We start from the raw sequence: 13600 nt of genomic DNA on the forward strand, positions 1-13600 counted from the left end.
ATCTTCTCCTTCTCTTCCTCCTCTTCCAACTTGTCCTGCAGGAAGCTTCTTATTTAGCATTCCTCATTGTTTTCATAGCGTTTTGACTTGGTGACACATTATGTAGTTCGTTTTCTTATTATGCCCATTGTTTCTTCTCTGTGTCTCTTGGTCCCCTTTTGCCAGAACCTAGACATGGTGAGGGCGGGACTCCTTTGCTTACTGACGCATTGTAAGCATGCACAGCATTGCCTGGAACATAGTAGCTACTCAGTAAGTGTCTGATGAATTGTTGAATGAAGATATTTAGGCAGTATAAATAGATTTTAAATATAAGTGCAAAAAAAGAGTGTGTTACTCTGGTACCACTTTAGGTGTAAGCTACCCGTACAGCAGACTTTACAAGGACAAAGGAACCAAGTAGAATAAAGGGAATTTACAGTGTGTATGTGTGTTTTCTCTTCAACTATTTAAAATCTGAAATCAATTATTTCTTAAAGCAATGAGTAGGAACTCTTAAACCGACTCAATGAATAGGTTCTTTCTTATTTGAGATTCTGCTTAGAATACTTTGCATTAAGAGGTGCTTAGTAACTGTCAGTTATTATTATACTTTTGATATGTGGATGTGTACTTTAAATAATTTTGAATGAATAATTATACTATTTTTGCAGCCTCATCAACTTCATAAATTAAGTGTATTGCAACTCATTTGACTTGTGTTTATGTATCTGTTTTGAATTAAGAAACTTCATGCTTTTAAACCTCTGTTGAACTGGTTCAGTTAAAATATTTGTGCAAGGCCCCAGGGTGTGGCTGCTGCGCCATTTACTAACGCGATGTGGTTACAGTTGGTCCTCGGGAGACCTGTGAGCCCCTTCTTTTTCAGGTGTGGTCGAACTCCGTCACTGAGATAACCAGCGGCAACCTCTGTGCAGAAGACGGGGACTCCTCCCTGGGGGAGCTGGTCTACCAGGTCGCGCCACCCAGCAACGGGCACCTGGCGCTGAAGTCCTCTCCCGACCACAGCATCCAGAACTTCACCCAGGCTCAGATTAATGAGGGCCTGGTAGTGTTCGCACACTCTGGTAAGTCGGGTGGTGGGCAGGGGGAGAGGAAGAAGATAAAGAGGTACGATGTGCTGCGCACATGTGCTGACGTCCCAGACGGCAAACATGGACTCAAAAAATTAAAAAAAAAGACGAACAGTGTCCAAAACAGGTCACAGAGCAAAGCAATGTGAAACTAAAATGTGTTTCATTCAGTGGTTCCTGTGACGGTCATACCTGAGGACTGCTGAGTGAAAACTGCATACATGGAGAAACCTCTCTCTCTCTCTCTCTCTCTCTCTCTCTCTCTCTCACTCTCTCTCTCTCTCTCCCCCCCCCCCCCTCCCTCCCCCCTCCCTCTCTCCCTCCCTCTTTTCCCCCCTCCACTGGAATTGAACTCAGGACCTCTCACTTGGCCAGGCAGGCCCTGTTCCACTGAGCTATATCCCTGGCTTTTCCACGTAGAAACCTAGAAGCTCGGTAATTTCTTAAAAAGTGACATGTTTAGTGAGGCTAGTAATAGCAAACCATAGAGTACCTTTGACTCCCACCAGACTTAAACAAATTGTCATGTAAAGTCAGACATCTCTTCTTTGAGCCTTTCCTTAATCTCTCACTAACGTAACTTCTCTTTTCTGTCTCGCTTCATGGCTGTCCATCCTTCCTAGCGTAGTTCAGACTTTTTTTTAAAATCTTTTTGTTTATTTATTTGGAACAGGGTCTTACTATGCAGCTCAGATTCGTAGTGATCCTCAGCCTCCCCAGCTCTGTGAGTATAGATGTGTGCTACCATGCCCAGTTTTGGTGGCTGACATGGTGAGCCTAGGCTTCTGGGGCCAGCATGGCATACAGTACCTGGGGTCGAACTTAGGTCTTTGCACTTTCCAGGGAGGCGCTTAGACCACTGAGCTAGCTTCCCAGCCTCAGATTTATTTGGATATTTGTTTATTATTTGTTCTTCCTCATCATAGTCTAAGTAAGGTAAGGACAGGATATCATGTACCCTGAGCCCCTAGGACATTATAGGTGCCTAATAAATAAAATTTTGTTGCAAGAGCGAAATACTTATTATGTATCAGGTAATAAGATTCTAGATGTTGGGAATACATGGGTGAAAACGAGCATACTTGGTCAAGGAATGAACAAGATTGAAGGAAGGAATATAACTTTAACTCAGAGATTTGACATTGAATGTCCTTGTCTGCTTGTCTTGTTCATCAGTAAATCAGTATGCCAGACAGCTCGTGGAAGTCTGCAGAGGGGGTGACCCAGGCACAGAGCGAGGGCAGTCGGGCTTTGTTCTCAGGCTGTCCTTGTCACTGGAGGGGGAGTGCGAGGGGGAGAGAGCAGGAGCAGGAGGGCATGATCAGAAGGTTGAGACATCCATTTTTCTGTTATTCGACTTTATCTTGTAGTAAAGTTAAAATTGAGACAGCCTCTAAATCCAAATGTGGCAATGTCGTGATTGTCTTTGCCGGTGACACCTGGGATCCCTAGAGAATCTGAAAGTCACTCACCATGTGGATGTTCGCGTCTAGTGGTTCTGAACCTGTGGCCCAGGACATGTAAGGCTAGAACTGATGTAAAACTATCCCAAGTATATGTCAAGGCGTTGTTTCTGGACTTCATAATATTTCAGCGGACGTGTGCCGAGCACGTTCCTAGAGTCCCAGCACTGGGTAGGCTGAGGCAGGAGGTCCTAGGCTGGGCTGCGCTAATGGGGAGCTTGAGGGGGTCTGAGCTGCAAAGAGACTCTAAAATTCAGCAACTAAACTACAACAAATGAAACCCATACATACGTGTTCCTGGCTTTAAAACATGTTTAGAAATGCTGAGAAACTGAATAAAATTCATTTTAAAAGGCATGAAATTGACAGTTTCTTTTAGTTATGTGCTTTTCAATAGAAGATACCCAAAGTCTTAGGGCATCTAGGTGTCTATTTTTTAAAATTAATTTTATTGAGAAAGAAATAGCAGTGAGACAGGTTAGTAGGACAGTTACAATAATTAATACATTGCATATTGTTGTCTTTATAGTAGTTATTCAGAGGACAAGATGCAGACATGTTATCTTGTCTAAACACTATTAATACAAACCTCTCTTCTCAATGAACCGAGAGAAAGTAGTTGTGTATCTTTCCTATTTTGTATATACATATATTTTTTTTTCACCATAAGGTTAACACCAATGGTCCTTCATTTATATCCCCTTTTTTTGTTTAGTTTTGTCAGAGATGAGTATTCCATTGCCATTCAAATATTGTAGGTACATGAATTCATCAAAATAATACAATATAGTCCAGTAGTCCATAATAGTAGTGGGTTATCTGTAGGACTGGCAATGTCAGAAGTTGTTGACTTGAGCCTTTTACAGCTCAGCATATTAATATGGCTTTACTTTTTATATCTCATGTTTGTATTTTGATGCTGGATGGTTAAGACCAAGATAAAGCAAGACCTATATAACAAGAAATGTAATTTTGTATTTGACAAGGTCAGTCAAATCCCTTCAGGATTTACCCTGAAACCATGTACAGTTTAGGTGTCTAGAAAGCTTTTTAAATGAAAGGATTATCATACTTTGTGGAAAGAAACAACTTCTCTGGAGGCTTGTATAAGGAAAGTTTTTAATTTCTGAAGCTATCCTGTTTATTTTGAAAAGCAGTTGCCAATTGTTTCAAATTGCCAAGCACTGTACAAGATTTCATTTCATCTCTAGATGTGCTCTAAGCAATAGAGACTAATGACCCCATTTTTCAGATGAAGAAATGGAGGTTCACAAAAACTCGATTGTTCTGATCCTAAAGCTGGGCTTTCTTCATTAGTCCCAACCTACTGAACGTCAGAGCAGTGGGCAGAACCGAAGTTACTGTTTACCATGAAGGATCAAAATGAAATTTAGGACTCTGGGTTGATTGATTTATCAGCTCGCAGGTCAATATTTGCTTGATGAGTAGGAGAATAATTTCTCCTCAGAAAACAGGAAGGAGAGTTAAAGGTAAGGTTAACACCAGAGCCAATCCATTACATCTCCTAAATGGAGCCGAGTGCCAGATGAATGTGGTCCCAAGAGCAGCTGTCCCCACGTGGACATCTGTGCAGCAGCAGCCCCACACAGACTGGGGTCCAATTAGCCCCACTTAGCACTTTGCATTTGCGAAGTGCTTTGCCATTAATCTAACTCCCTGTCCACATAGCATCCTAAGAAGCCTGATAAACCCAAGAAGTGGGAAGCTAAGTGAGGCGCCGTTGTCTTTTGAAAAGGACTGTTACTGAAAAGTTGTGCAATTATAGAGTAGGAAATCTACAGGTCAACCCTGTTTTTGTATCTTCTTCCTTATCTTCTTTGGTCCTTGTGAGTCTAAAAGGATGCACTCAATTTAATATTCTATTTATTTTGATGTAAGTTCTTTGATATCAGTTCCATTTTGTATCTGAATTCTTGAAGTATTCACTGTCCAATGATAGAAAGCCTTCTCTCCTTAATTTCATATTTCATTAAATATAATTTTTAAAACACTCATTCTAGAAAAACAAACAGTGCAAAACAACATTTGGTTTTGGGCCCCTGTTCTGAGTTAGACTTAGCACTCACTCGCCCTCGCTGGGAAAACTTTACAGTCTCTTTGGTGAAACATCAGAACTCTCTGGGTTTGCCTAGATAACAGAAACAAAATACTGTCAACCCGTTGATCTACCACTTAGTAAATTGTGTCATTGAGGGTGTACTTGGTCATGATTATGAGACTGACCACGCCTCCTTTATTCCCTGTAACCTGCTTCTGAGAACAGCAAAGATACGTTTGCACCCAGCACAAGAACACAGCCCCGTGGGCCTCGCCATTTAGTACTGGATGGGCATCCTCAAGGGAAGAAGAGGGTCTGAACCTTGAGCTGTCTGCACTGGGGTCTTGCCCGGTGCTTGAAGGCAGATTGGTAAAGCACCCCTGGGAACTGAATCAATTGAGGTTGTGCGCATAAGTTAATCATCAACTTTACTGATCCCACCAATGCCTTGACACCAGTGTGAGAGTGGAGTTCCCTCCTTGCAGAGATTTAATGAAAGCAGGACTTTCATTCCCTTCCCTTTTCCCTCTTGGCAGAATTGTTAGCTCGAGATAGATGCATAATTGAAAATAAGTCTTGGGGGGTGATAAGTATTATTCATAAATTTTGATTCTTAGTATTACTAAGATTTCAAACATTTTTGTGTGTATGTGTGTTTTGTGTGTTGCAGTCACGCACTACTAAACTGGTATAAGTGATTATAAAATTGATAATAAAATTCAGGTGAGGGATATGTCTAAATTGTTTTAATTTCTTAGAGATAAAAAGCTCTGTTACATTTTATTGTAGGATTGGGGAACAGGCACTTAAGTCAGTCATTCATCACTTGGTGTTAGAGTTTTTCTGAGGAAGGGGTCATCAAGCAATTCCTTGATTGTGCAAACATGGGAGAGTGTATTTACACGAACTAGGCCGGCTTTGATGCCTTTTGATGATACGCATAATCTCGTGGGCAGGGGTCCTCTATGTGGTCTCCTGTCCACGGAAGTGTTACGTGGCGCACGGCTGGATGGGGCCCCGGGGGCTTAGTGGGTGTATTGACACAGGGTGTGTTTCACAGAGTGCCTTCCTGGGGAAAGGAGGGGAAGCTGGGTGGTTTTGCCGAGGAGCAGGACTAACCAGAATGTAATTTCGGGATTAACCAGAGTGTAATTTCTTCTTTTGAAGGAGCAGCTTCGGGAAGCTTTGCTTTTCAGGTTACTGATGGCTTGAACTTCACGCCCCCGCAACTCTTTAGCATTATAGCCCAGGAGCTGACTCTGAGCCTAGGAGTTAACAGAGGACTGAGCGTCTTCCCGGGTAAGAGTTCATCTTGAGCCATTTGGTTTGAGTTTTGAGTATGTCAAAGTACCGTCTTTTTCTACAGAATAATACCAGTAACATTTCTACAATCCCAAAAGGATTTACCAGAAACAAAGTTGGGCTGTCTGCAACAGTTCTTCCTTGTTTGTCCTCCTCAGGAGAGGGTGTGCTAGAGAAGTGCAGCAGGGGGAGTCAGGCAGGAGCTGTGGTGACAGTCCATGAGTCCTGACTGCCTCCTATCTGCTTACACTGCTTAAAAAGCCACAGAAGGCCAGGCTACGTGCAGCCCACCTTGCTCTGCTCTCTTGAAATTTTTGCATTTGGAGTAGAAAACCCTGTGCAGCACCTAGACTGAGGAGGGGCCCTGCAGCCTTCAGGTGGCTCTTGGGCAAGAGTGTCAGCCTGGCTGATGTGGAAGAAGGTACAGAGGAGGCTCTTGAGCCAACGCTTTCATAGAAGGGAAGGAAAGACTTACCCAATGGCTGGAGCAATTTTCCCACAAGGAGAACAAAAATTGGATTTATTATTTCCAAAAGGAGCACAGAGGTGTAAGTACAGGAAACAATAAAATTTCAACAGATCTTAATTGTGGGTGAGGAGAAAAAGCCAAAGGCATTGTGACTTATTTCAATGATATGCATCACCATTAAAACACAGGAGAACAATTACTTATGGTTACAGTAGCCATTTATTTGAACCAGTGGGAAGAGTTGGGATAGACCTTGTGAGTCATCTGATGTGATTGCTCTTTGTGTTTTTCACAACCCAAGTAGCAGTGACCCACTGTATCATGTAGGCGAGGCTCAGGCTCAGGCAGTCGTGTCACCTCATTGTCTTTCCAGGGACCTAACTGAGCTTTGCTCAGCCTGCATTCTACAGTAGTCAGCCGAGGGTTGGTGGTCCCTGTGGCTGTGAGAAGCTGTGGGGTGTCGTCCTCATAGAGGCTCACGCCTCCCCCTCCCTGGGGTCTCCCAAGCAGCTATCATCATGGCTTAGCTTGCGAGGGAAAAGCATCTGGCGTCGTGCCTCAGGGTGTGATCTCAGATACCAGATTGTCAGCCCTTGTGGCTTTGCACGCTCACAGTCAGATGTTCTAAGTTATCAGGGAAAATGTATCCCTTTTTTAGAACTGAGGATTTTTAGATCTATTTTAAAAATAGAAAAGCTATTTCTATTATAGATTAGAAATTTGGATGCATTGATAATTTGTGTTCTTATGGTATTTTATAATTTTAACCTACTACCCTGGGTGGCTATAAGGATTTAAGTAAAATAATGTATGTAAATGAAAGCTTTGATGCATCCCCAAGTGATAGCTAAAAACGATGGAGGCTTGGGAAGGTTTAAAGTCATTTAACTAATAGGAATTATAAGCTCCAACACTGAGACCTGAAGCTGACCCCAATGCTGTGCGTACACCTGGGGCTCCTCTCCTCTGTGTTCCAGGGCTGCGTCTGTTTTGCAGCTTCACCTCTTTGGGAAGTTGCCGCGGTAGCTGTTCATTTTGTCTCATTGTCACCGTTTCCGATGTATTGAAATGCACAACCAGGAAAATATGCATAGCAATTTAGTAGAGAGAGGTGATTATGTAGAAATGTGATTTATTTAGTTTGGTTAAAGAAATACTGCCACCTGGCATTCGTTAGCACAAATAATTTTTTTTTTAAAGTTCGCATTGGTTCCATACCATTTAGTCTTTCTTTACCAGCTCATCAGACATCAGCTATTTGTGGCTTGGCTCCTTTATGCAGCTGGCCCCAGAAAGTGGCTCTGGCTGAGACTTGAAAGTGTTTCTGTGGGGAACCAAAATGATGATCAGAATCTGTAGCGTGGTGAATCTTTCAAGGTTACCCCGTGGCCTCGACGCCCTCCCAAACTGAAAATCATTTTTTGCCTCAGTTACTTCAATGTAGGAAATTGTCTAGCTCCAAATTAAATTCTTTTTTGTGAACTAAAAAAAAAAATAAATAAATAAATAAATAAATCCACATAAAATATTTTTATCTTGTTATTTTTGGTTTGTTTTGTTTTATAGTTTGAATATATGTGTATGTGTAGATGTGCGTTTATACTATATATGTTTATGCATGTACAATACGTATGTGTATATGTATTTCATTGAAACATATTTTGTTTATTTCTGCAAGATTCATTCCCCGGAAAAAAATTTTGTAACACTTTTTCACATTGAATGCCACCATTGATTTTGTTTGTCTTTAGTGGTGGATGTTAGAATTTACTATGGTCTTAGGATCTAGTTATTCTATTTATCAAAATCGTACTTGGCGCTTTTTCAAGGAGCCAAGAATGCCTTGAACGTTGGAGGGATTTACACTGCGAGTTTTACTACCACAGACGAGTCTAGAATCCAAGCTGACATATACCCAGAGGTCGGCCGTCTGGGAGCGGCGTCTTCCTAGCAGTCTGTGACTTCATTCTCTTTGGCGTGATGTAGAGGGAGTAACATCTCATTGCTAAACCATCTGTCGCCTGGGGCAGCAACTGAAGGAGAGAAGAAGAGAGACAGGATTCATAGTGTGTTGCAAAGGAATATACAGCAGAGATTCAGAAAACCTTTTAGCCAGTAGATGTTGTAAGACCTAATAGGAGGCAACTAAGAACTGTAAGAAAATATTGTCAGCCCTGAAAGAAATAAATAAGGGTTTCCTAAATGATGGGAGCAGGCTTCCATTCGGGAATACAGCATTGTGTAGACCGTGTTATGTTAAGTATCTGGCCAGTGGAACAGATGGGGCAGAGCTGTGGATCTCTCATGGGCTGGAGGGGCCTGGGAGAGCTTGGTCACTGAGACAGGGCTTAAGTTGCCCTGTACAGGGAGCACACTGTGAGCAGTGCCCCTGGGGAAGGGTGGACATGCCAGGGAAAGCAGCAACCACAGTGTGAAGGCCAAGGAAGACAAAGAATGGGTCTGAGAGGTAGAGAGAAATCTGGCAGACATACTGAACGGTCAGTCACATTATTTCCTAACTCAGATATGAAATTCAAAGTAGATTGTTCTAAGCAGTATAGAGGTGAACTGAAAGCACTTTGGAACAGCATGACTCTCAGTTACTCTTCTCTTGTTGCTGGGGCAAACACCTAACACCCAAAATGAAGGAAGGAAAGGTTTATTTAGCTCACAGTTACTGGAGGTTTCAGTCCATACTCAGCTGGCTCCAAGGCAGAGCGGCACATGGCAGAGAGCAGCACTTCATGGTGGTGGCGAAGAGCAGAGAGCAAAAGGAAGAGTAATAGCAACAATGACAACAAAGAGGAAGCCTGTCTCCCTTAAGTTGCATTCAGGCTACATGCCCCAGGCTTGGTGTCATACTCACTCCCAGAATCCCAGCAGTACTGGGCTGGCCAGATAGCTCAGCACATTAAGGTGCCTGCTTAGGCAGACGCACTGGCCATTTTAATCCTCAGCCTGCAGTGCCAGCCCCGCACCTGGGGTGTGCTGAGACAACAATTGAGACTGGGCATGATGGCGGACTCCTGTAATCCTAGTGCTTGGGAAGCTGAAAAACAGGAACGATCACTACAAGTCTGATGTGTATAGTGAGACCCTGTAGACCCCACAGACCCTGTACTAAATACATTAAAAAAAATAAATAATCTCAGCAGTAGTAAGACCCATAATCCCAGTGGATCATGAGTTAATCTCAACCTCTAGAAGTCCTCTCCCCATGACTACATGAGACTTTGGGGGGACAACTAGATATAAACTATAACAATGACTCATATGCGACCATCAGGTAAGTGTCTTGTATTCCTTCTTGGTGATGAGAAACAACTATACACCACCTAAGGTTATCGTGGTATAGAAAGGAAAAGGCAAGGAATGTGTGTATGCCGGTGTCTTGGTACAAATTGAGTATCTCTTGTCTGAAATGCTTGGTACCATAGGTGATTTTTTTTAAAAATCTGCATATATACAATGAGGTATGTTGGGGGTTGGACATTTATTTATGTCACATATACATCTTGTACACCAAGCCTCAGATAATTTTTTACATACCTACATTACTTTTTCTGTACCTGCATTTTGACTCTAGCCCATCAGTGAGGTCCACTCTATAATTTTCCACTATAGAGTTCAGTCAGTGCTCAAAAAGCTCAAGGTTTTGAAACATTTCAGATTTTAAATGTTTGGATTAGAACTCTCAGTTTGTACATCTTTGCCCCTTGTGGCAGGGCTTTGCATATATTGGGGACTTGATAATGTTTGTCAAGGAAATATATGAAGTTTCCAAACATGGTGATCCTGAAACCTTTGGTGTTATGGTGGTGGTTGTTTTTTGTGGAACAAACAACTGGGATAAAAGTGTGTTTAGGAAATAGTGTTTGAAAGAAGAATAAAACAGAAACCTACGCAAACTGTGAGCTAAGTAAACCTTTTCTTCCTTAAATTTGGGTGTCAGGTATTTTGTCCCTGCAATGAGTGAAAAGTAACTGAGACAGAATTTGGTACCGAGAGTGGGGTTGTTTCTGTAACTATACCTGACAGTGTGGATTATGAGCTTTTGGGAATGGCTTATGGAAAGAGATAGGAAAGGTTCGGAGATGTTACCTACTAGTGAAGAGCTGGAATGCCTTCAGCTCTTCTGTATGGGAAATTCTGGTCAGAGCGCAGAAGACCAGAATACTGATAGAAAGCTGGCCTGTAAAGATCAGGCTGGAGAGGTTTCTGTTGGGGAGAAGGACTGTATTGATTGTTGGAATGCAGATGATTTGTGTTATGGGTTGGCAAAGAGTTTGTCTGCGTTTTGCTCCTGTCCAGAGACTGCCTGAGACTGAGATTAAGCACAGTGGTCTAGTTAATCTTGCAAAAAAAAAAAAAAAATCTCAAAGCAGTTGAATGTTGAGGCAGTGGCATGGCTATTGTTGGGGGCTTTTAGTCAGATATACATTAATAGTCAAGAGCAAAAAGCCCAGTGGAATGAGTTAAAATGCTGTGTTTGGCCAGAAAGGAAGCACAGGAGGGCTGTGAACTGCAAGGACAGAGCTGAGATCTCCATTGCCCAAGAGGCACAGGAGAATAGAAAAGATGTCCTGAGGGCATCACAGGAGGTCACAGATTCTTGCCCTTTCCAGCCTCAGAGTCACAAGGGTGAGGGACTTTGCTTTGAGGAGAAAGCTGCAGAGCCCCATCTTCCAGAATGGAGGTGGTGGCCACAGCAGATTCCAGAATGGTGCTGGCATAGAGAATTTGTTTCTTGGAATCAGGGTCAGAGTGCTCAGTGATCCAGGCACTTGACTCCTATAATCAAGAGAGAAGAAAGCCTGGACACTGCTCCAACTGGCAGCAGACCTTGGCCTCATCCACATGGCATTAATTTTAGGCACATTCACAATGCAGGAGTTCTGGGGTTAAGAAGGCTTCCACCTAGATTTCAGAAGAAGGCCTGGGAGGCCAGGCAGTGTATCCCCAAGAGGGCAATGTGTGAAGCAGAGAGTGAGAAGCCTATTCAGTGGAAACCCTAGAAGTAAGGTCCGGAACATGGATTGTCTGAGAAAACACACAAGGAGGGAACAAAGCCAGCCCCAGAGAAAAGCCATGGAAGCTACCAGCAGAAGTGCCATAGAGGTGGAGCCATGCAGGCTTTTGAAGCTCACAGCTCATTACAGATTGCTTCAGACGTTCCATGTGGAACTACAGGACTTACTGTTTGCCCTCTGGACTTTGGACTTGCTTTGGTGCCAACGCTTCATATCCTGCTGCTTGTAGTGTTTGGAATGGTAATGGTTTTCTTGTGCCACTGACTGTGTGAAGCGTTTAACTTCTCATTTGTACAGGGGCTCACAGCTAAGAGTTTGCCTTAGATCTTGGAGGAGACTTAGAACTCGGACTTTTCAGTAGTGCTGAAACTGTTGGGACTTTGGCAATTCTTAGAGATGGACTAAAATGCATTTTGCATAAAGGGATGTGCATGAGTCTTGGGGAGGTGCCCAGGGGCGAAATGTCATGGTTCTAATGTAATACAATGTTCAAGTAGTAAAATGTTGATAAGCATGTCTATGTACCTGGAAACTGGTTTAAGGAATTGTCTAGTGGCCAAGTTGACAAGGGTGGATTGCACTGGTTGATACATTGTGTCAACTTCAGAAGTTTAGAAGTTTAATTAAGTGACTCAGCAGGGAGTCAGGATTCTTAGTTTGTAAACATCCTAGTCCTGTGCAAAAGGAGGGCATGGAGGTAGTGTGAGTTCTACACCCCCAGCCCCAGGGGAGCTTGTTTATAATATAAGGAGGGGAGAGGGGCTGGCTAGAAGCTACAGCTGCTGCCTTTCCCTTTGCTCTTTGCTGATTTCTGCTGCCATGAACCGCTGCCGTCTGCCATGTGCCACTCTGCTTGGGAGTCAACTGAGTATAGACTGGAACCTCCACAAACTGTGAGCTGGATAAGCCTTTCCTTCCTTAAATTTGGATGTCTGGTATTTTGTCCCAGCAATGAGTGAAAAGTAACTGAGATATCAGTCTTCTCATAGGCTTTAATATACTGGTTTGCTTTTTAACTCCCTGAGAAGTATATGCAGAATGAGGCCCTGCCAGAGAGCTGTGGGACTGAGCCCTCTGAGGATTTCTGTGTAGAACAACAGTTATTCTGTGGATAAAGATTTTGGTGGGAAATCCTTCCTGAGTGCCCAAAACTCACTGGTAAAAACATCAACTGCTTTTCTAAAATAAAATGTGAGGGGGTGATGTTTAGCTTTTGCTGAGAGAGGCTGGACAGAGAGAAAGAGATGTTTGTCAGGAGGTTGTGACATGGGGTTAAACTGGTTTTATTGCCAGAGAAGCTTAGAGCAACTGACTGTTAGGTAATACTCAAACTTCAGTGCCCTTCTGGGCTACTTAGGTGGAGAAGACAGCGAGGGGCTGACTGACATACTCCTGCTGAATGAAGAGCACTGTTGGCCTGGACGGCTTGGGTTTAAGCCTGCATGCCAAAAGGCTAAGACCAATTAAGTAATACTTTTATTTTATTTATTTATTTACTGGTATCAGGAATTGAACTCAGGACTCTGCACTTGCTAGGCAGGTACTTGTGCTGCCGAGCTATATCCCAGCCCTAAATAATATGTTTAAATTGTATTTTTAATTGACAGGTAATAATTCTACATGCTTATGCCTTTTAGCTCTGTACATGGTGTAAAGATAAGCTCAGAGCATTTAGGTCATCCATCGTCTCAAACGTTGTTCTCATGTGTATAATGAAAGCATCCCACATCCTTTCTCCTAGTGAGCTGGAATTACACAATTGAGCCCTGCAGACCTTAATCATACTTCTGTGTAAGAGTACCTCAGAACGTGCTCTTACTTGGCTGTGCCTCTGTACCGGTTAGCCAAGCTCTCCTCACCCCATTTTCTACCCACTGTGTCTTCTGGTAACTGCTGTTTTGTTCTCTACGTTTATGAGCTAAGCTGTTTTTGATTCCATACATAAATGAAATCATGCGGTATTTATGCCTGTGCTGTCTGATTTCAGTCAGCATTGTGGTCTCCCGGTCCATTCATGGTACTGCAGATGACAGGAATTCATGCCTTTTTTTGCCAAACAAAAAATGGAATACACAGTGTGTATGGGTAGCACGTTTTCTTTATTTATTTATATAAGAAAAGGTACTTAGGTCCAGTGTGCATTTGTGCATTCTGAATAGTGCTACAATAAGTCTTAGAGTGCAGATGTATTTTCTTTTTTATTT

General features: G+C 42.7%; 1 protein-coding gene across 2 annotated transcripts in view; it reads left to right on the plus strand.

Moving 5' to 3' along the window:
• LOC101561702 (chondroitin sulfate proteoglycan 4) overlaps nucleotides 1-13600 on the plus strand; it is a 62006-nt gene that overhangs the window by 27812 nt on the left and 20594 nt on the right. Inside the window, exons 6-7 of one of the 2 annotated variants that reach the window (XM_023708880.1) lie at nucleotides 869-1067; nucleotides 5763-5894. In XM_023708880.1, the coding sequence (XP_023564648.1) occupies nucleotides 869-1067; nucleotides 5763-5894 (331 nt within the window). The remainder of the gene's footprint in view (nucleotides 1-868; nucleotides 1068-5762; nucleotides 5895-13600) is intronic. The other variant, XM_023708887.1, reaches the window with a different exon arrangement.

Source organism: Octodon degus, unplaced genomic scaffold, assembly GCF_000260255.1.
Source record: "Octodon degus isolate 3935 unplaced genomic scaffold, OctDeg1.0 scaffold00001, whole genome shotgun sequence".
In the NCBI taxonomy this organism is placed as follows: domain Eukaryota; kingdom Metazoa; phylum Chordata; class Mammalia; order Rodentia; family Octodontidae; genus Octodon; species Octodon degus.